Consider the following 24,695-nt stretch of genomic DNA (forward strand, 5'->3'; position numbering starts at 1 on the left):
TTTACTGACACAATGTTTTAATCAGAATTTACTTTTGAATTAATTATGAATTTATTTATGATTTAATGAGATTGCCAAGTGCATTTAGAATATTTTACTTGTACATGCATATTGCCGTCCAAAAAACAAACATCACATTACGTCACAAAATGGCCGCCAAATAAAAAATACGATCAGCTGTAAAATGTTTGGTAGTGGATATTGATACAAGAACAACTATTAATGGCACATTGTGGACGGTTGCTGTGTTCTACGGTAATGCATGTGAAACTTAAGCATTCTGTTTACAAAGATTTGTCGAAGTGACAATCAACAGGTGATATCACCGCCTTTATTGTTTACTAAAAATGAAGTGGATTTATGAAAAACCATGTTGAAATATGGCATGATGTAATGCTTTTAAAATTATTCACGTGTAACTTCTGTTACTTTAAATCTCCATTGTAATATAGAAACACGTCGATTTTTTGTTCAGTTACATCTGGAATATTGATTTTACAGCAGCGATGTTCGTTACCATAATTTGCTGAGTCCACGTACCTAAGACGAATTCGTGGATGTCTGTCTCTGAAATAATGGCATCTCGAAGAAACAATTTTATTGTCATGTACCTTGGCAATGCCATACTGGATCGGAGATATCCTCCCCAGTTTGTTATGCCTTGGGTAATGGCCGAGGTGAAAAGACGGAAGGAAGCCTTCAGGGAGATTCGACTTGATGTGATGACCCATGTACTGAGAGCAACGGGATGCTTGGACAACTCTGTCATATTTGAACACACTTTGCCATCTCTTTCAAAGTTTGCTAAAACTCACCAAGACGCACGTTGCTTTGCATACCTCACTCGTCATGATCTTTATTGTGATTACGAGTGTCATGTTTTCTTGGCTCACAATGAAGCATTGGTAAGTATGATTTTCTAATTATTAGTGTTAAATTTTTAAAACAGAATTTAATAACTTGTGTCTATAATTTATATACAGTATTGGTTAATGTCTATTAAAGAAAAACAATGATTAATCAGTATGTACATTAAGTAAAAACAACGGAACAATCAAACAATGCAGTGTAAATCACTAATTGCACATATTGCTAATAATTTTTATTATCTGAAGCGTGTGAGAGAAGTCACCGTTTCAAGAGTACGTATACATGACATCACATGCGCAGACTGTTACATGGATGGGGTAAAATTCCGCCCAAAACTATGTAAATTAATGTACCAGATAGATTGGATGAGATAGAAAAATCTAGCACTGGATATACAATATCATGTGAGGTTTCCCTGTCCGAGGTGCGAGTAAAATATATTTTTATAAGTGCCTTCGTAAACAGTTCCAGTAATCCAGTCTTTATAATTCAGAGTGTAATATCATTGAAATGTTTAAAAAAAAAACCAACAAAGAATTACTTACGATGCATACCTTTTTCATGAACCCCCAAAAAGGATATTGCAATACTGCAATACCGGGATTTGACGTAAAAATATGTAAAAATAACGTATCAATGTGACATTCCGTTTTGGGTGGGATTATAGATCATGTTCTAATCATCAAAAGAAATGTTGATTAGGATCTATTAAGAAAAAGTTCTGTTACATGTGGAACAAATTCATGTGAATCCTGTTGAAAGATAAAACAAAAACATTTCATATTGACAGATAAAGCATTTCATATTGACAGATAAAACATTTCATATTGACGGATAAAGCATTTCATATTGACAGATAAAGCATTTCATATTGACAGATAAAGCATTTCATATTGACAGATAAAGCATTTCATATTGACAGATAAAAAAAATTGTATTGACAGATTAAGCATATTGACAGATAAAGCATTTCATATTGACAGATAAAGCATTTCATATTGACAGATAAAGCATTTCATATTGACAGATAAAGCATTTCATATTGACAGATAAAGCATTTCATATTGACAGATAAAAAAATTCGTATTGACAGATTAAGCATTTCATATTGACAGATAAAGCATTTCATATTGACAGATTTTAAAGCATTTCATATTGACAGATAAAGCATTTCATATTGACAGATAAAGCATTTCATAAAGGATAAAGCATATTGACAGATAAAGCCTTTCATTTGACAGATGCAAGCATTGACAGATCAGATCAAACGCAATGGCAAATTGACAGACCGTTACCAGTACGGTCATGTTCATATTAACATATAAAGCAGGTATATTGGATATTGACAGATAGCGAGGGTCAATTATATCCAATATATTGACAGATACATTAGCATAATTCATACTGTGACCCGAATAAAGCATAGGGCATTATTGACAGATAAAGCATTGTTTTCGCCAATGACGAACAGTGATAAAGCATTCGATATTGATCAGATAAAGCATTTCATATTTGACGATAAAGCATTTCATTGACAGATGAAGCATTTCGTATTGAGGGTTAAAACATTTCATATTGTCGGTTAAAGCATTTTGTATTGACAAATCTATATGTCTCAATTGTTACACCATCATTTAATCATTGCAAGCTTAAGCTGTACATGTATGCTGCAGGTCTCGGGGCAGATAATTCAATAATATAATTACATGATCTTTTGGGCTATAAATTACATTACCGTCAATATATATATACTCTTATTAGATAAATATGTCCAAAATGATAAGGTGCCTACGATTAAAAGAAGTTTAAAAAAATGTCTTTTTCATTTTTCCGGTACCATGTGTTTTTTGTGTCCTTTGTTTTGCATAATGATTTTAAACAAGTTTCTTGATTTAATTGGTGATTTTTTTTTAAATTTAAATAAAATAATTGTTTGAGGATAAATGTATTTAATGTCTGCTTGATTAATTATGTGCTAATATTGTTATACTTAATTAATCTACGTGATTAGAATATATTATACTTAAGATATTGTGCATGTATATATGCAAGTATAATTACTCATTTTTCTTAAGATGCACTTGATTATGCTTCCTGTTTGCATAAACTAAAGTCAATTACAAGAATAAAAATGAATAATACATTTCTTTGCTCTAAATGAACATTTATAGGTTAGTAAGTGTGGATCGCACACCACACATCCCATGTCTTTTGATCAATATGGATTGTGAACCACACATCTCGTGTCTTTTGATCAATATAGATACATAAACCACACATCTCCATGTCTTTTGATTATGGATCGTAAACCACACATCCCATGTACTTTTGATAAACCACAATATGGATCGTCATAAACCACACCCTCATGTCTTTTGATCAATATGGATCATAAACCACATCGTAAACCACACAACCCATGTCATTTTGATCAATATGATCGTAAACCACACCTCTCATGTCTTTTGATCAATATAGATCATAAACCACACATCCCTATGTCTTGTTGATCAATATAGATCATAAACCACACTTCCCCATGTCTTTTGATCAATATCGGATTCGTATGGATCGAAACCACACATCCCTTTGTCTTTTGATCAATATGGATCGGTAAACCACACATCTCACGTCTTTTGATCAATATAGATCATAAACAACACTCCCATTTCATTTGATCAATATGGATACGTAAAACCACACACATCCATGTCTTTTGATTAATATGGATTGTGAACACACACCCCCATGTATTTTGATCAATATGGATTCTGAAACATAGAGAGTCTGGAGGTCGTGTCATGGGCCCGGCCGGCCCCAGACAGTGTCTGTTACATTTTAAGTTTAAACTTTCAATATTGACACAAGTCTCACCTAGCTATTATTACTAGTCATTCTCACTACCAAGGGCTTCACTATATATGATACTTGTATAAATAACAGCCTTTTTATAATATGCAATAGTCCTAACCTGATGTATTAAAAGTATATAATTATTTTGCCCTTCATTTCTGTACATTTGGTTTACAGGAAAAAGATCTAGACATACACGAAATTTTGATCTTCTTGTTGAAATATTTAATTCTCTCTGTATACATTGTATACCAGTAAGTCTATCTACACCTGTGACCAGTTCTAATAATATATATATGACAAAATTTGTTAAGATAGCATAAAAATGACCTTGTATTCATTCAAGGTCACAGCTAGGGGCCAAATATGTTAAAATCTTTTAAAAGTCTTCTTGTCAATAACTAAATAGGTTAAGAAAGCTGATATTAGGCCTGTTGCATGCTGGTATATATATTAATTAAGGGCCATAAAGCAGCAATTTATGTAGAAAATTTTTTTTGTGAGTCCTGGACTCACCACTTTTGAAAATGGTGAGTCTCAGTGACAAAATTACGGGTAGTGAGTCCCAGACAAAAATCAGTGAGTGTCAGACAAAATCAGTGAGTCCCAAAATATATGCGAATCCTCGCAATAGTGCATTCCTGTATGATTTATTTCAGTTATATCATTCAAATAGGAAAAAAAATGTTTTAAATTATGACAACTTTTAAATATAACGATCTCTAAACATTTCAAATTTAAATATTTCATGAAAAATAAATCATTTATTTAAAATTAATGTCGATTAATCAATCAAATCTTTTTGTAAACCAGTTATACATTTGTATTTAACATGTTGCTTATTTAGGTGGTGTGCTCCCACTTCAAAAGGGATAAAATATTATCATTGTAATATCATTTTTATAGCCAATCTTATCAATCTTTATTAATTTTTCATTGTCATTCCATTAAAAAAAAATATAGACTCAAAAGATTAATTAGGTCAATTTTCAATAGGAGAACATTCTGAATATATCATTTATTGTTAATATATATAATTTATATTCTGAATTTGCATATTACAGTCATGTGTTTGTGAGGCGTAACATCATACGTTTCGGAGACGTTTCAGAAAAACGATGTGAATTGCGCTGACAAAATATTGATGTAACAATCGATACCTACCCGCAAGGGAGCTAACTCTGTAATATGCAAAGACGGAAATAAGTGCATGTTGTTTTTAAAAAAAAATAGTTTTTAAATTGAAAGTTAAAAAATGAAACACTTATATATACTTAGTATGGATTCAAACAAAATGTTTAATTTACAACAGATAAATAACTGATCAAATAGCAAAGGAAACCTCAAAAGTGGGCCATGTGCCAAAATTATCCATTGAGAGGACCCAAGATATTGGGCCTGAGGTGTTAATTAATTGGTAATTGCCTGGATGATCCTATTGTAATTGCCTGGATGGCGTTTTGCGTCCATACCCCGGTAAGTTTGCCTGTGTTCTCGGCTAGAAGACTCGCCTGTCAAGGCAGCCATTTTTCACGTGTGTTCGATTGCAAATCTTTGGGTGTGTTTGATTGCGAAGTCCCAAAAAATATGGGACTTCGCTACTGAAATTGGGATGCGTCTACAGATGCAAACTATTATAAAATGATGCGTCCCAACTGAAATGGACGTGTACAGGACGCATCCTGACGCGTCCCGTGAATTGTTGCATGAAGTTTGTTCAGAAGAATAACCTTGACTTTCTTTCAAGGTCACAGTAGTGGTGGTCAAATAGATCCGGCTAAAATAAAGAGCTACCAAGGTTGTTCATATGAATGACCTTGACCTAATATAAGGTCACAGGGTTTAAACAGGCTAAGAAAAGTTGCATTAATTGATAAGTCATCTTCATTTGTCTATAAGTCCACTATTGCATTTAGATATACAAGTAATGCTAGCAGAGTATAAAAATGGCTCATCTTAACTAACTTTGATGTCATCAGTTTTTGAAGAAATATACATTTACCAAGGTATTATAGTGTTTTATCAGACTGCCAATGATTGTTTAATGATGTTAAGGCCCTTTGGGCCTCTTGTTTTGGTTTTCAGTAAGGTCGTATATATGTATAGGTCAACAGGAACTTCCAAATGATATTTGTTCATCTGACCAGAGGGTCAGGATGACCTATATGTCATCATGCATTGTCCATTGTCATGCGCGGTGTGCTGTGCGCCGTGTGCCGAGCGCTGTGCATAAACTTTTCATTCTAACAACTTCTTCTCAATAACTGAAAGGCCAAGAGTACTGATACTTGGCCTGTAGTATGCTGGGATGAAGGGCTACCTTCAAATGAATGACCTTGACCTTTATTCAAGGTTACAGGAGTTAAAAAAGCTAATTCATTAAACAACTTCTTATAAATAATGAGAGGCCTAGAGACTGAATATTGGACTTGTAGCATGGTGGGGATCAAGGGACCTACATTCATGGTCTAATTATATCAGAACTTGATCATTCTTCTATTAAAAGACTTCTTTTATATTGCCTTAATTGTTTGAAATTATTATATTCTTTGAGATGTTGTCTTGTGCAAATAGACAGATGACCCTTAAGGCCCATGTACCTCTTGTTATATCTAATATTCTTGTGTTTAGAGTTTTCAGTTTTCTATAAAAAAAGGTTGTTGAATCATACCAGGAAACAGCTAGATCTCTATAGATCAATTTGTGTGCATGGAAAATGAATATCACAAAGAGTACATCCTGGTCGGGTATAATCAAATTCTAAATTTACCAGCAATAGTACTGTACATGGTAATAACAACAACAGTTCAATAATTGACCGATCGCCAGGTGTAATATAGCCACGCCTCGTGCTCACAAACGCATGTGTTTCTATTCAATGTCGGAGCAAACATCGTAGTACACACAAATACAAAATGCAAAGTCACGTGCGGTTTGATTGACAGCTGGCGATCTGTTTATTAGTTCCAATAGCATCCTATGAGTCAGTTTTAATTACAAGTGCAATTGTTTGTTGTCTTTGGGATCACAACTTAAACAGAAATATGTAACAATAGATCAAGAGGCCCCCCCATCCCAGCCCCCCCCCCCCCCCCCCCCCCCCCCCCCCCAAAAAAAAAAAAAAAAGACAATGCGAGAGCTGGTGTACATTTTATACTCATTAAATGGTAGTTCTAACAGTAACCAAACGATGTGAATTCCATTATATATGGTCTATCAAAAGTAGGCTATATACACCTACGCATTCTTCATAAATAACCAATTTTCAAGATGACTTTTTGTTCCACGGGATGTTGATGTCACATGGATGTAAACAATAAAAGTTTGTCCATTGGGAAAACCAGGGATGCAGCCATTTCTAATTTCCTGGCCTGCATAGCTATTACATATTAGGACTGCCTACACAGTAATTACAATTTAATTCTTCCCCATAGCCACTCCGACTGATTTTATTGGTTCTGCCTGAGCTTATTACTGACTAAATGTGCTACCTATATTCATATATATATATAGCTAGCTACTGCATCAGAACTCTACCTTAGCTAAAGTCCTTGATGAACTTGTTTACTTTGTAAACTGTCATATAGATAACAAATGAATGCATATATATATGGGACCACGGTGGTCGAGTGGTTAAGATGTCCTGACATATTACCACAAGTTGCCCTCCTCTGGGTTCCGTGTTCGAATCCCATGTGGGACAGTTACCAGGTACTGACCACTGGTCGGTGGTTTTCCTCTGGGTACTCTGGCTTTCCTCCATCAACAAATTAAACCTGACTAAAAAAAGGCTGTGGGTGTTAATAGGACAGTAAACTAAAAACAAAGTGTGTATATATATATATCACAATAAATTGATCCACACACACACTGCACAATAAACATAGGATACAACATGAGTGTTAATTTCATAGGAGATTTTATGAAACAATTAAGTATTATGAAAAGAAATTTTTATCACAATATTATAACAATCTAAATTTCAAAGACCCTCACATCAAAATTTATCAAAAAAATCGAGCAGAGATTGCCATCTTGTCCCACCGACCTTGAAATTCTGACGCCATATCATTTTCTTACATCATTTTATTATTTCTGTCTTGACCTCACAATGAAGTTCAAGTCAATGAAAATTGTTCTGTGACATGTCATATTACACTAGTGACAGGTCATATTACACTAGTGACATGTCATATTACACTAGTGACAGGTCATATTACACTAGTGACATGTCATATTACACTAGTGACATGTCATATTACACTAGTGACATGTCATATTACACTAGTGACATGTCATATTACACTAGTGACAGGTCATATTACACTAGTGACATGTCATATTACACTTGTGACATGTCATATTACACTAGTGACAGGTCATATTACACTAGTGACAGGTCATATTACACTAGTGACATGTCATATTACAATAGTGACAGGTCATATTAGTGACACTAACATAGTGACATGTCATATTACACTAGAAACATGTCATATTACACTAGTGGACAGGTCATATTACACTAGTGACATGTCATATTACACTAGTGGACAGGTCATATTACACTAGTGACAGGTCATATTACACTAGTGACAGGTCATATTACACTAGTGACAGGTCATATTACACTAGTGACATGTCATATTACACTAGTACAGGTCATATTACACTAGTGACAGGTCATATTACACTAGTGACAGGTCATATTACACTTAGTGACATGTCATATTACAATAGTGACATGTCATATTACACTAGTGACATGTCATATTTACACTTGTGACATGTCATATTACACTTGGTGACATGTCATATTACACTAGTGACATGTCATATTACACTATGTGACATGTCATATTACACTTGGGTGACATGTCATATTACACTAGTGACACTGTCATATTACACTAGTGACATGTCATATTACACTTAGTGACATGTCATATTACACTAGTGACATGTCATATTACACTAGTGACATGTCATATTACACTAGTGACATGTCATATTACACTTAGTGACAGTCATATACCTAGTGTCATATTACACTAGTGACATGTCATATTACACTAGTGACAGGTCATATTACACTAGTGTGACAAGTCATATTACACTAGTCTTTACAAGTGACAGGTCATATTACACTTGTGACAGGTCATATTACACTAGTGACATGTCATATTACACTAGTGACATGTCATATTACACTAGTGACATGTCATATTACACTAGTGGCAGGTCATATTACACTAGTGACAGGTCATATTACACTAGTGACATGTCATATTACACTAGTGACATGTCATATTACACTAGTGACATGTCATATTACACTAGTGACATGTCATATTACACTAGTGACAGGTCATATTACACTAGTGACAGGTCATATTACACTAGTGACAGGTCATATTACACTAGTGACAGGTCATATTACACTAGTGACAGGTCATATTACACTAGTGACAGGTCATATTACACTAGTGACAGGTCATATTACACTAGTGACATGTCATATTACACTAGTGACAGGTCATATTACACTAGTGACATGTCATATTACACTAGTGACAGGTCATATTACACTAGTGACATGTCATATTACACTAGTGACAGGTCATATTACACTAGTGACATGTCATATTACACTTGTGACAGGTCATATTACACTAGTGACATGTCATATTACACTAGTGACAGGTCATATTACACTAGTGACAGGTCATATTACACTAGTGACAGGTCATATTACACTTGTGACAGGTCATATTTACACTAGTGACATGTCATATTACACTAGTGACATGTCATATTTACACTAGTGACATGTCATATTACACTAGTGACAAGTCATATTACACTAGTGACATGTCATATTACACTAGTGACATGTCATATTAAACTAGTGTGACATGTCATATTACACTTGTGACATGTCATATTACACTAGTGACAGGTCATATTACACTAGTGACATGTCATATTACACTAGTGACATGTCATATTACACTAGTGACATGTCATATTACACTTGTGACATGTCATATTACACTTGTGTGACATGTCATATTACACTAGTGACATGTCATATTACAACTAGTGACATGTCATATTACACTAGTGACATGTCATATTACACTTGTGACATGTCATATTACACTAGTGACAGGTCATATTACACTTGTGACATGTCATATTACACTAGTGACATGTCATATTACACTAGTGACATGTCATATTACACTAGTGACATGTCATATTACACTAGTGACATGTCATATTACACTTGTGACATGTCATATTACACTTGTGACATTACACATCAAGTGACAGTCATTACACTAGTGACAGTCATATTACACTAGTAGTGACATGTCATATTACACTTGTGACATGTCATATTACACTAGTGACATGTCATATTACACTTGTGACATGTCATATTACACTAGTGACATGTCATATTACACTAGTGACATGTCATATTACACTTGTGACATGTCATATTACACTAGTGACATGTCATATTACACTGTTACAGGTCATATTACACTTGTGACATGTCAAATTACACTAGTGACACATATTACACTTGTGACGAGTGACATGTCATATTACACTAGTGACATGTCATATTACACTAGTGACATGTCATATTACACTTGTGACATGTCATATTACACTAGTGACATGTCATATTACACTTGTGACATGTCATATTACACTTGTGACATGTCATATTACACTAGTGACATGTCATATTACACTAGTGACATGTCATATTACACTTGTGACATGTCATATTACACTAGTGACAGGTCATATTACACTAGTGACATATCATATTACACTAGTGACAGGTCATTTTACACTAGTGACATGTCATATTACACTAGTGACATGTCATATTACACTAGTGACAGGTCATATTACACTAGTGACATGTCATATTACACTAGTGACATGTCATATTACACTAGTGACATGTCATATTACACTTGTGACATGTCATATTACACTAGTGACATGTCATATTACACTAGTGACATGGTATTACACTAGTGATTGTCATATTACACTAGTGACAGGTCATATTACACTAGTGACATGTCATATTACACTAGTGACAGGTCATATTACACTAGTGACATGTCATATTACACTTGTGACATGTCATATTACACTAGTGACATGTCATATTACACTAGTGACATGTCATATTACACTTGTGACATGTCATATTACACTTGTGACAGGTCATATTACACTTGTGACATGTCATATTACAATAGTGACACATCATATTACACTAGTGACATGTATAGTCATATTACACTAGTGACAGGTCATATTACACTAGTGACAGGTCATATTACACTAGTGACATATGATTTTGTGTCGCCTGCATACTGTAAAAGTGGTAATTTATGCTTATTTAACACAAAGGTCGCTTGATCACAAACATTTCCCCTGTGAGTAATATTTTGTATGTGTACAAATTTTGTTGTTAAAAGCTTAAGTCTAAAAGTGTATCTGTCACTTAAATGCAAATTGCAAAATTAAGCACTCACGAAAATAGCCATGGTTACAGTAACATTTCCATGTTTTGTTAGAATGACTAAATCTAGATCTATGTATGGGTATATTGCAATACAATTTACCTGGACATTGATAGTGACACAAAAACATGACATCACAGAAGGGATGGTCCTCGTTAGTAGTGGTGTACAATATAGTTTGACCAGTCAATATTAAGATAATGGCCACTGACTTTAACAAATTGCTATTTATATCAGGCATGTGTACCGGTCAGTGCAGAGTACTGAATAATTAAGTGGATATTTGTAATTGCCTTGGTCAAGATATAGCTACATAAAATCAGAAGTTTATTCCTTGGTAGATGACACGTGATGATTGTACAGAAATGTCCATATACCACAATCAGGCTGTGATTCCTTATCACAGGTCATGTGACCCAAAGGATCAGGATGAACTATAGTCATTTATGCATGTTCTGTCTGTCATCGTGCGCTGTGCACAGTCTGTAAGTAAACTGTGGTAGCAAGCCATTTATTGGCCACACTTTCCTTTGTTGAGAGGTTGGAAGTATGCAGTAAACTTTTCTATCAACTGACATCTTCTCAATAATCATGGCCCTGGGCACTGATATTTGGCCTGTAGTGTGCTGGGGTGAAGGGCTACAAAGTTTATTGAAATGAATGATTTTGACCTTGATTCAAGGTCACAGTTGTCAAAAAGCCTAACATCTTTAAACAACTTCTTAACAATAACTAAGAGCTCTAGACACCCGATATTTTGCCTGTAGCATGCTGGGATTTAGGGCTATCAAATCTGTTCAAATGTATGACCTTGACTTCCGTTCAAGGTCACAGGGTCAAATAGGCTGCAATCTTTAATGACCTACACTTCTATACTATAATTAGTAGTCAGATGACCGTTAAGGCCCATTGCATGGGCTTCTTGTTGAAAAAGTCATTTTGACATGGAAATTTTACAAAATGTACGTTGTTGAAGTTACCCGATACTTTTTCGAAATGTAGGTTGTTGTAGTTACCCAGTATGTTATAAAAAGTATCTTAATTTTGTGTTCATTTCATACACAGGAGATATTATGAAACTGGTCATAAATATTCAATGGCTGCTCCCATGACTTTTGAGTTAAAATGCACTAATAAAGGGTCATATACCAGACTCCTTGTATCACAATATTTTATAATCAAATTAAACATCTACTTACTTTATCATAAATATCAGTGTAAATATGGCCTGATAAGCAGCTGGACTGTAAAGTTCTCTAAAATCCACTCATGTCACAACATCACTGACAGCTGACTAGAGCATGTGTATGTAATTACCACACATGTATTATTGTGTGGAATATACATTGGCACTAGTGGTTTAGGTGGCTTTGGTACATGTTTACAGGCTAGTGTTGTTAGGTACAGTAGGGAATAGCCAGCGGTTTATGGTCGTAGACAGAATTCTATTGTCCTTTATATTATGGACCAGAATTAACTTCTGTCTATATATACTGATCTATACAAATGTACTGTAGACAACTGATTATGGGAATAATGTTTGAAAAATCAATGGACCAATCCAGCTGAATTGTAAGTATAAAATATAGAAAATTGTCGTGGTTAATGAGAAATTTATATTTCATTATTGCAAACATTTAGATATAAAAATCTTGCTTGTGTGGAATGTGAAGATCTTAAATGTTATGATTATAAGTTTACCCTAAAATGTGTCCTTCAGATATCTCAGAAGAGTTTAAAATATATTTGGACACTAAAGCCATAAAAGAACAAATTAATAATTTTACTTCTGACATTAATTTCACACTTTATGCAAAGTTGCTTATACATATATATTACAGGAAGCCTAATCTGCCAACATTAGGAACTTGTATACTTAGTTCAGCTACTTCACCAAAAGTCCTACCAAAGCCAGAAAAAACCCCCAGAATTACCAATCATTTGGGAGGGTTTATATCAAATTCATTATGTGGCATCAATCTTCCCTCTCCTTCCTAACTGATCTCGTTCTATTCCTTTCATTGTATGGAGTTGTACCTGTTTAAGAAAACATCAGCTTGAAAACTCAGGCCTCAACTCTAAGAATTTATTATATTGATGATCATGATTGCAATTGTAAACAAATGTTTATCATCTGATTGACTTGAATCATTTCGTTTATTTTCACATACAAACCAAAACCTAACCAATAGTTGATTCATTCCATTTGGTATGACACTTCAATAATTTGTTTGGTTTAGCCTCACTCGCTCCCATCAATTTTATGGCTGATCATTTTTGACACCTCAAGGTTGCTTCGTTGATTCTTCTTCCTTTGACAGGACATCAAGCTAACACAGGGGAATTCTTCACTCCAAATAATTTGGTACTGTTGGATGCCTAACTATTGTTAAGGGCTTCTCAATACTTCGTGCTCTGGGATGAACGTCCTCCCTTCTATATGGTAACCAAAGCGTAATTCTCCTGTTAGTAACGAGTGCTATAGCTATGTACAAGAAAAGGTTGATTAATTGAAAACTCCATTTTTGTCCTTTGTGTCACAGTGTTACACATGTGTATAGTATATGCTGTTTAAAGGCAAAATTCAACTAGATTTAAGTTTGCTGGCAGGAATATCTTAAGAAATGGTTATGCCAAAATTAAAATAGATTTAAATACCGTATTCGACCCAATAAGCGCCCATGTCCCTATAAGCGCCCCTCCCAATTTTGAGGCCTTGATTTCAAATGTCCACGCATAAATAAAGACCAAAACCTGTACAGATTTGTTATATTTTCGTCTTATTAGCACTTTTTAAATTTTTAAGCGCCCTGGGCGCTTATTGGGTCGAATATGGTATAGTAAAAGCCATCAAACAATGTATTAAAGAATTAAATCTTCTGGAATATCAGTAGTATAACTATTAAATTAAGGTTATCATACCGCTGTTGTTGATCAAAGTCTCACGATCATTACTAACCAAATAAACGTTATGTATGACTGTAATGTTATAACCTCAGTAAATCCATCAGGAGTGCACTTAGACAGTAGTTATAATTTTCCGTGTCATATACCAAATGGTATGAGTCATAAAAAGTCGCTGTAAACACATTTATTTTGGGGAATTGAATTTTACCGCAAAAACAACTGTGAATTGTGTGTAAGCATAATGATAAATTCCCACAATCACAATTTTAGTGCAACATTTCCAGCTTTTGAAATGTATACATTTATAGTAATTTCATCACAATCACAGCGAGAAAATTTGTAAAATTTAAAACAAATCACCATGACAATGTGACAAAACCCTAGGGGCATTGTAATTACGGTTATACTGTGTGTTATGGAGATTGCTGATGAGGAGTTAAAAATTGTGTAGTTGTGTTCAGACTATAGGTATGCCTAAGTATTGATCGATCAGCACCAGTCACCCAGTCCCTGCCACTATTGATTGGCAATCTTAGCTCGTACAAAATTATGCAACATTTAAGGTGCTCTGTTAGTGTGGGACATTGGAACAAATCTGAACAAATCTGTTTACGCATACAAACACCTCTACAGCCTGTTTTCATTTGTAACGCAATACAATCTGGCATTTGGAGCGATAATTGACCTTTTATTATATAACTTTGTAGTGACAGCAGTGTATAAATTGTAATGTAATGAAAATATTGATCTTAACGAGTATTGAATGTGTAATTGTAATGAAGGTGACAATATCAAGCCCAGCCATTATTGACTTACAGATAATGATATTTTTGTTTTGGAATGCCTGATGATTATTATGACACACACGTACGTATTGGCTCGCGTAAATTTGGACATACGCTTGTGCCTTGATAATGACTATGTTCATGAAAAGGATGAAACCCATATTGTTATTGGAGAAAAGTTTGAGTTTCGGATGGAATATCAGCAATGTTAATTGAGAGCCAGTATTTCACAAATATCCTATGATATTATAGCTACGGGTAAATCTTGTACATAACATGAAATATACCACAAAAAGAACAAAAGGATTTATGCCATTTGTGTTTAAACCTATAGCTATTGCACTATGATACTGTTGGAAGATTTGGCCATTTATTGCCTTGTAACAGCCAGTGATGATTTTAACTCTCAGATTTATTATGACTATAGCTGTACATTGTATGTAGTTTGATTGGGTAATTAGCTGTCTGTGGTCTGTCCTGTCTGTAGACAAGTTTTGTTGCCGCTATTTCTCAAATAGATAATATTGACTCAAAAGGCGACGGAAGTTAGGATCCTGTCTTTTCTCTTCTTCAGATAAATTAAACTCAGCTCCCTTGACACCACCTTACTTTTGGCCTTTGGTTGATCAGTGCTCGCCCCTGTGAGGTAGGCTCTGGGTTCAGTCCCCTATCCAAGATACAATATAGTCTATTAAAGTGGTAGTTTTGGCTCTTGTTTAGAGCTGATAGCATTAAGGGAGTGGGGCGACTGGTTCGCCTGTTGTTAGTATAATGTGAACAGATGGGGTGTGTTGTTTGGTGAGACTGCATGCTTCAGTGATCTTTAGAAAGGGCAAGAGTGCCACTAATACAAGAAGGCACAATTCAAATATACCAGAACATATGCCCACACACTTCATATAAGCTGCGCATTTCATTGATACTTGGGAGGCCATCCTTACATGACCCTGACTGTTGATAGGATGTTAATTTAATCAAACAAACAAACAAAGATTAGATCTAGACTTATACCTGTTACTAAATTTAAATGAGCCTATAATAGGATGCAGCTGTGAATGTGATTGGGGGGCTTGATGGATAAACTATAGGGCTTCATTTGGTAACTTGCCAAAAAGATATATAAAATACATAAAATCAATTTATTTTAAATTGATTGCAAAAAAGTTATACAACTTATACAAATTCAATTGACCTTGATATAAGTGTGCAAGCTAGGTATTAGTGTGGAAGTAAACCTGAGTGCCCCGAGAAAACCCACTCAACAGCTGGGCAGGTGCCTCAGACTGACCTTTTTATGTCAGAAACCAACCCCAGCAAGCATTGCAAACTATAGACACAAATGACCATCTGAACAACCTACCCATATCATTATAATCACTTACAGGTTGTTTAACAGTAAATCATGAAAGCCCTGTTTTATATTATAGGTACCCGAGTTGTTCAGCAGTATCCAAGAGGCCACACGCCGTGACATTACCATAGACATGGTGGAAACGAAAGCCTCCGAGCCTGCCAAGGCCTTCTACGAGGTCATGTATGTAGGTCGTGCCAAACTTAACACCAAGAAAATCACATGTGTCCACATTGACGAACTTTGTCACAAACTGTCAGAGAAAGAAAAGGAACGAAAACAGAAACAGGAAGAACAAAACGAGCGGCGTCAACGCCATGCCAGTGGTGCTAGTGTTAAAAGCCTGCCAGCTAGTCTGGACGAAGTTGTGTCGGTCACGGAGAATGAACTTGGGGCTCAGAACGAGCGCCTCAGAGGCAATACAATACATATAGACAGTCCTTCTAGTAGTGCTGATGACCTATCGGGTTGTAGTGATGGTATCAGCTCATCGGAAAATGTCCTAGAAAATTCCGGACACTTTTCACATTCAAATTCTGGCGGAGGTCTTTCCGGATCTGGGGATTCGCGAGAAGAGTTGTGTGATTTGGTAACTAGGGACCCTTTAAGCCATAGCAACAGTGGTGATCTTGATCAAGGTCACAAAGAACTCCATGTCCATTTTAGTGATTCACATCATTGCGAGTCTTCCAGAGACAATCCAAACAAAACCATGCTGTTTTGTCTGGGAGCCAGTGATATTTCTCTGATCAGTCTCGACAAAAAGTCAACCATTCTGGACCGAAGATTTAAGGATATATCTTCTGTATCACAGGTAACTCATTAACATATAAAGTTTGATATCACAGGTAACTCATTTACATATAAAGTTTGATATCACAGGTAACTCATTTACATATAAAGTTTGATATCACAGGTAACTCATTTACATATAAAGTTTGATATCACAGGTAACTCATTTACATATAAAGTTTGATATCACAGGTAACTCATTTACATATATAAAGTTTGATATCACAGGTAACTCATTTACATATAAAGTTTGATATCACAGGTAACTCATTTACATATAAAGTTTGATATCACAGGTAACTCATTTACATATATAAAGTTTGATATCACAGGTAACTCATTTACATATATAAAGTTTGATATCACAGGTAACTCATTTACATATAAAGTTTGATATCACAGGTAACTCATTTACATATAAAGTTTGATATCACAGGTAACTCATTTACATATAAAGTTTGTATCACAGGTAACTCATTTACATATAAAGTTTGATATCACAGGTAACTCATTACATATAAAGTTTGATATCACAGGTAACTCATACATAAAGTTTGATATCACAGGTAACTCATTTACATATAAAGTTTGATATCACAGGTAACTCATTTACATATATAAAGTTTGGATATCACAGGTAACTCATTTACATATAAAGTTTGGTATTACAGGTAACTCATTTGCATATAAAGTTTGATATCACAGGTAACTCATTTACATATATAAAGTTTGGTATTACAGGTAACTCATTTACATATAAAGTTTGATATCACAGGTAACTCATTTACATATAAAGTTTGATAGCACAGGTAACTCATTTACATATATAAAGTTTGGTATTACAGGTAACTCATTTACATATAAAGTTTGGTATCATTTACAGTAACTCATTTCATATAAAGTTTGATATCACAGGTAACTCATTTACATATAAAGTTTGATATCACAGGTAACTCATTTACATATAAAGTTTGATAGCACAGGTAACTCATTTACATATAAAGTTTGATATCACAGGTAACTTCATTTACATATAAAGTTTGGTATTACAGGTAACTCATTTACATATATAAAGTTTGATATCACAGGTAACTCATTTACATATAAAGTTTGATATCACAGGTAACTCATTTACATATAAAGTTTGATATCACAGGTAACTCATTTACATATAAAGTTTGGTATCACAGGTAACTCATTTACATATAAAGTTTGATATCACAGGTAACTCATTTACATATAAAGTTTGGTATCACAGGTAACTATTTACATATAAAGTTTGATATTACAGGTAACTCATTTACATATAAAGTTTGGTATCACAGGTAACTCATTTACATATAAAGTTTGATATCACAGGTAACTCATTTACATATAAAGTTTGATTACAGGTAACTCATTTACATATAAAGTTTGATATCACAGGTAACTCATTTACATATAAAGTTTGATATCACAGGTAACTCATTTACATATAAAGTTTGATATCACAGGTAACTCATTTACATATAAAGTTTGATATCACAGGTAACTCATTTACATATAAAGTTTGATATCACAGGTAACTCATTTACATATAAAGTTTGATATCACAGGTAACTCATTTACATATAAAGTTTGATATCACAGGTAACTCATTTACATATAAAGTTTGATATCACAGGTAACTTCATTTACATATAAAGTTTGATATCACAGGTAACTCATTTACATATAAAGTTTGATATCACAGGTAACTCAATTTACATATAAAGTTTGATATCACAGGTAACTCATTTACATATAAAGTTTGGATGCACAGGTAACTCATTTACATATAAAGTTTGATAGCACAGGTAACTCATTTACATATAAAGTTTGATATCACAGGTAACTCATTTAACATATAAAGTTTGGTATTACAGGTAACTCATTTACATATAAAGTTTGGTATCACAGGTAACTCAATTACATATAAAGTTTGATATCACAGGTAACTCATTTACATATAAAGTTTGGTATCACAGGTAACTCATTTACATATATAAAGTTTGATATCACAGGTAACTCATTTACATATAAAGTTTTGATATCACAGGTAACTCATTTACATATAAAGTTTGGTATCACAGGTAACTCATTTACATATATAAAGTTTGATATCACAGGTAACTCATTTACATATAAAGTTTTAATATCACAGGTAACTCATTTACATATAAAGTTTGATATCACAGGTAACTCATTTACATATAAAGTTTGATATCACAGGTAACTCATTTACATATAAAGTTTGATATCACAGGTAACTCATTTACATATAAAGTTTGATATCACAGGTAACTCATTTACATATAAAGTTTGATATCACAGGTAACTCATTTACATATAAAGTTTGATATCACAGGTAAACTCATTTACATATAAAGTTATATATCACAGGTAACTTCATTTACATATAAAGTTTGGTATTACAGGTAACTCATTTACATATATAAAGTGTGATATCACAGGTAACTCATTTACATATAAAGTTTGATATTACAGGTAACTCATTTACATATAAAGTTTGATATCACAGGTAACTCATTTACATATAAAGTTTGATATCACAGGTAACTCATTTACATATAAAGTTTGATATCACAGGTAACTCATTTACATATAAAGTTTGATATCACAGGTAAACTCATTTACATATAAAGTTTGGTATCACAGGTAACTCATTTACATATAAAGTTTGATATCACAGGTAACTCATTTACATATAAAGTTTGTATCACAGGTAACTAATTTTACATATATAAAGTTTGATATCACAGGTAACTCATTTACATATAAAGTTTGATATCACAGGTAACTCATTTACATATAAAGTTTTGATATCACAGGTAACTCATTTACATATAAAGTTTGATATCACAGGTAACTCATTTACATATAAAGTTTTGATATCACAGGTAAACTCATTTACATATAAAGTTTGATATCACAGGTAACTCATTTACATATAAAGTTTGATATCACAGGTAACTCATTTACATATAAAAGTTTGATATCACAGGTAACTCATTTACATATAAAGTTTGATATCACAGGTAACTCATTTACACATATAAAGTTTGATATCACAGGTAACTCATTTACATATAAAGTTTGATATCACAGGTAACTCATTTACATATAAAGTTTGATATCACAGGTAACTCATTTACATATAAAGTTTTGATATCACAGGTAACTCATTTACATATAAAGTTTGGTATCACAGGTAACTTCATTTACATATAAAGTTTGATATCACAGGTAAACTCATTACATATAAAGTTTGATATCACAGGTAACTCATTTACATATAAAGTTTGATTACAGGTAACTCATTTACATATAAAGTTTATATCACAGGTAACTCATTTACATATAAAGATTTGAACAGTAACTCATTTACATATAAAGCTATCACAGGTAACTCATTTACATATAAAGTTTTGATAATCACAGGTAACTCATTTACATAATAAAGTTTGATAACACAGGTAACTCATTTACATATAAAGTTTGGATATCACAGGTAACTCATTTACCATATAAAGTTGGATATCACAGGTAACTCATATACATACTAAAGTTTTGATATCACAGGTAACTCATTTATCATAAAAGTTAATAGATTTGATATCACAGGTAACTCTTTTACATATAAAGTTTGGTATCACAGGTAACTCATTTACATATAAAGTTTGATATCACAGGTAAAACTCATTTAACTCATATAAAGTTTGACATATCACAGGTAACTCATTTACATATAAAGTTTGATATTACAGGTAACTCATTTACATTGATATAAAGTTTGATATCACAGGTAACTCATTTACATATAAGTTTGGGTATGCACAGGTAACTCATTTACATATAAAGTTTGATATCACACAGGTAACTCATTTACATATAAAGTTTGGTATCACAGGTTAAACTCATTTACATATAAAGTTTGATATCACAGGTAACTCATTTACATATAAAGTTTGGTATCACAGGTAAACTCATTTACATATATCACATGTAATCATTTGATATAAAGTTTGGTATCACAGGTAAACTCTTTTACATATAAAGTTTGATATCAACAGCGTAACTCATTTACCATATAAAGTTTGATATCACAGGTAACTTCATTTAACATATAAAGTTTTGATATCACAGGTAACTCATTTATATATAAAGTTTGATACTCACGAGGCAAATCATTTTTACATATAAAGTTTATGGTATCACAGTAACTCATTTAACATATATAAAAGTTTGATATCACAGGTAACTCATTTACATGATAAAGTTTGGTATTAAAGATAACTCTTTCTACATATAAAGTTTGATATCACAGGTAACTCATTTACATATAAAGTTTGATATCACAGGTAACTCATTTACATATAAGTTTGTATCACAGGTAATCTCTATTTACATAAATAAAGTTTGATATCAGACAGGTAACTCATTTACATATAAAGTTTGGTATCACAGGTAACTCATTTACATATAAAGTTTGAATATCAACAGGTAACTCATTTACATATAAAGTTTGATATCACAGGTAAACTCATTTACATATAAAGTTTTGATATCACAGGTAAATCATTTACATATAAAGTTTGATATCACAGGTAACTCATTTACATATAAAGTTTGTATCACAGGTAACTCATTTACATATAAAGTTTGGATATCACAGGTAACTCATTTACATATAAAGTTTGGTATCACAGGTAATATTTACATATAAAGTTTGATATCACAGGTAACTCATTTACATATAAAGTTTTGGTATCACAGGTAACTCATTTACATATAAAAAGTTTGTAACAAAACGATCATTTACATATAAAGTTTGATATCACAGGTAACTCATTTACATATATAAAGTTTGATATCACAGGTAACTCATTTACATATAAAGTTTGATATTACAGGTAACTCATTTACATATAAAGTTTGATATCACAGGTAACTCATTTACATATAAAGTTTGATATCACAGGTAACTCATTTACATATAAAGTTTTGATATCACAGGTAACTCATTTACATATAAAGTTTGATATCACAGGTAACTCATTTACATATACTAAAGTTTGATATCACAGGTAACTCATTTACAGTTTGATATCACAGGTATACTCAATTTACATATAAAGTTTGGTATCACAGGTAACTCATTTACATATAAAGTTTGATATCACAGGTAACTCATTTACATATAAAGTTTGATATCACAGGTAACTCATTTACATATAAAGTTTGATATCACAGGTAACTCATTTACATATAAAGTTTGATATCACAGGTAACTCATTTACATATAAAGTTTGATATCACAGGTAACTCATTTACATATATAAAGTTTGATATCACAGGTAACTCATTTACATATAAAGTTTGATATCACAGGTAACTCATTTACATATAAAGTTTGATATCACAGGTAACACTCATTTACATATAAAGTTTGATATCACAGGTAACTCATTTACATATAAAGTTTGATATCACAGGTAACTCATTTACATATAAAGTTTGATATCACAGGTAACTCATTTACATATAAAGTTTGATATCACAGGTAACTCATTTACATATAAAGTTTGATATCACAGGTAACTCATTTACATATAAAGTTTGATATCACAGGTAACTCATTTACATATAAAGTTTGATATCACAGGTAACTCATTTACATATAAAGTTTGATATCACAGGTAACTCATTTACATAAAAAGTTTGATATCACAGGTAACTCATTTACATATAAAGTTTGATATCACAGGTAACTCATTTACATATAAAGTTTGATATCACAGGTAACTCATTTACATATAAAGTTTGGTATCACAGGTAACTCATTTACATATAAAGTTTGATATCACAGGTAACTCATTTACATATAAAGTTTGGTATCACAGGTAACTCATTTACATATAAAGTTTGATATCACAGGTAACTCATTTACATATAAAGTTTGATATCACAGGTAACTCATTTACATATAAAGTTTGATATCACAGGTAACTCATTTACATATAAAGTTTGATATCACAGGTAACTCATTTACATATAAAGTTTGGTATTACAGGTAACTCATTTACATATAAAGTTTGATATCACAGGTAACTCATTTACATATAAAGTTTGATATCACAGGTAACTCATTTACATATAAAGTTTAATATCACAGGTATGGTAACCACAATTACATTTATAAAGTTTTGATATAACCGTAAACTCATCATTTACCATATATAAAGTTTGATATTACAGGTAACTCATTTACATATAAAGTTTGATATCACAGGTAACTCATTTACATATAAAGTTTGATATCACAGGTAACTCATTTACATATAAAGTTTGGTATCACAGGTAACTTATTTTACATATATAAAGTTTGTATCACAGGTAACTCATTAACATATAAAGTTTGATATCACTAGGTAACTCATTTACATATAAAGTTTGATATCACAGGTAAAACTCATTTACATATAAAGTTTGATATTGGTAACTCATTTACATATAAAGTTTGATATCACAGGTAACTCATTTACAATATAAAGTTTGGTATCACAGGTTAACTCATTTACATATAAAGTTTGATATCACATGTAACTCATTTACATATAAAGTTTGATATCACAGGTAACTCATTAACATATAAAGTTTGGTATCACAGGTAACTCATTTACATATAAAGTTTGATATCACAGGTAACTCATTTACATATAAAGTTTGATATCACAGGTAACTCATTTACATATAAAGTTTGATATCACAGGTAACTCATTTACATATATAAAGTTTGATATCTACAAGGTAACTCATTTACATATAAAGTTTTGGTATCACAGGTTAACTCATTTACATATAAAAGTTTGATTATCACAGGTAACTCATTTACATATAAAGTTTGGTATCACAGGTAACTCATTTACATATAAAGTTTGATATCACAGGTAACTCATTTACATATAAAGTTTGATATCACAGGTAACTCATTTACATATGAAAAGTTGTGATATCACAGGTAACATCATTTACATATAAAGTTTGATATCACAGGTAATACATTTACATATAAAGTTTAGATATCACAGGTAACTCATTTACATATAAAGTTTGATATCACAGGTAACTCATTTACTAGATTTTAAAGTTTGATATCACAGGTAACTCATGTACATATAAAGTTTGGTATCACAGGTAACTCATTTACATATTAAAGTTTTGATATCACATGGTAAATCAATTTACATATAATAGTTTGGTATCACAGGTAATCATTTACATGATAAAGTTTGATATTACAGGTACATAATTTTAGTCTTAAGTTTGTACTATCTCATGCTGGTAAAACTCATTTACATATAAAGTTTGGTTTCGACTGATCACAGGTAACGGTCATTTACATATGCACGATTAAAGTTTTGGTTATCCACAGGTAACTCATTTACACTATAAAGTTTGGTATTTCACAGGGGGTAACTCATTTACATATAAAAAGTTTGGTATACAAACAGGTAACTCAGTTTATAATTAAAG

General features: G+C 32.5%; 1 protein-coding gene across 1 annotated transcript; it reads left to right on the forward strand.

The window, feature by feature from the left end:
• The first annotated feature begins 126 nt into the window (after window positions 1-126).
• On the forward strand, window positions 127-17,154 carry LOC138327208 (TBC1 domain family member 4-like). Its single transcript, XM_069273188.1, has 3 exons — window positions 127-255; window positions 502-905; window positions 16,405-17,154. The coding sequence occupies exons 2-3, from the start codon at window positions 558-560 to the stop codon at window positions 17,152-17,154; spliced, it is 1,098 nt and encodes a 365-aa protein (XP_069129289.1). The 5' UTR covers window positions 127-255; window positions 502-557.
• The last annotated feature ends 7,541 nt before the right edge of the window (window positions 17,155-24,695 follow it).

This window comes from Argopecten irradians, chromosome 7 (genome assembly GCF_041381155.1).
Source record: "Argopecten irradians isolate NY chromosome 7, Ai_NY, whole genome shotgun sequence".
Taxonomy (NCBI): Eukaryota; Metazoa; Mollusca; class Bivalvia; order Pectinida; family Pectinidae; genus Argopecten; species Argopecten irradians.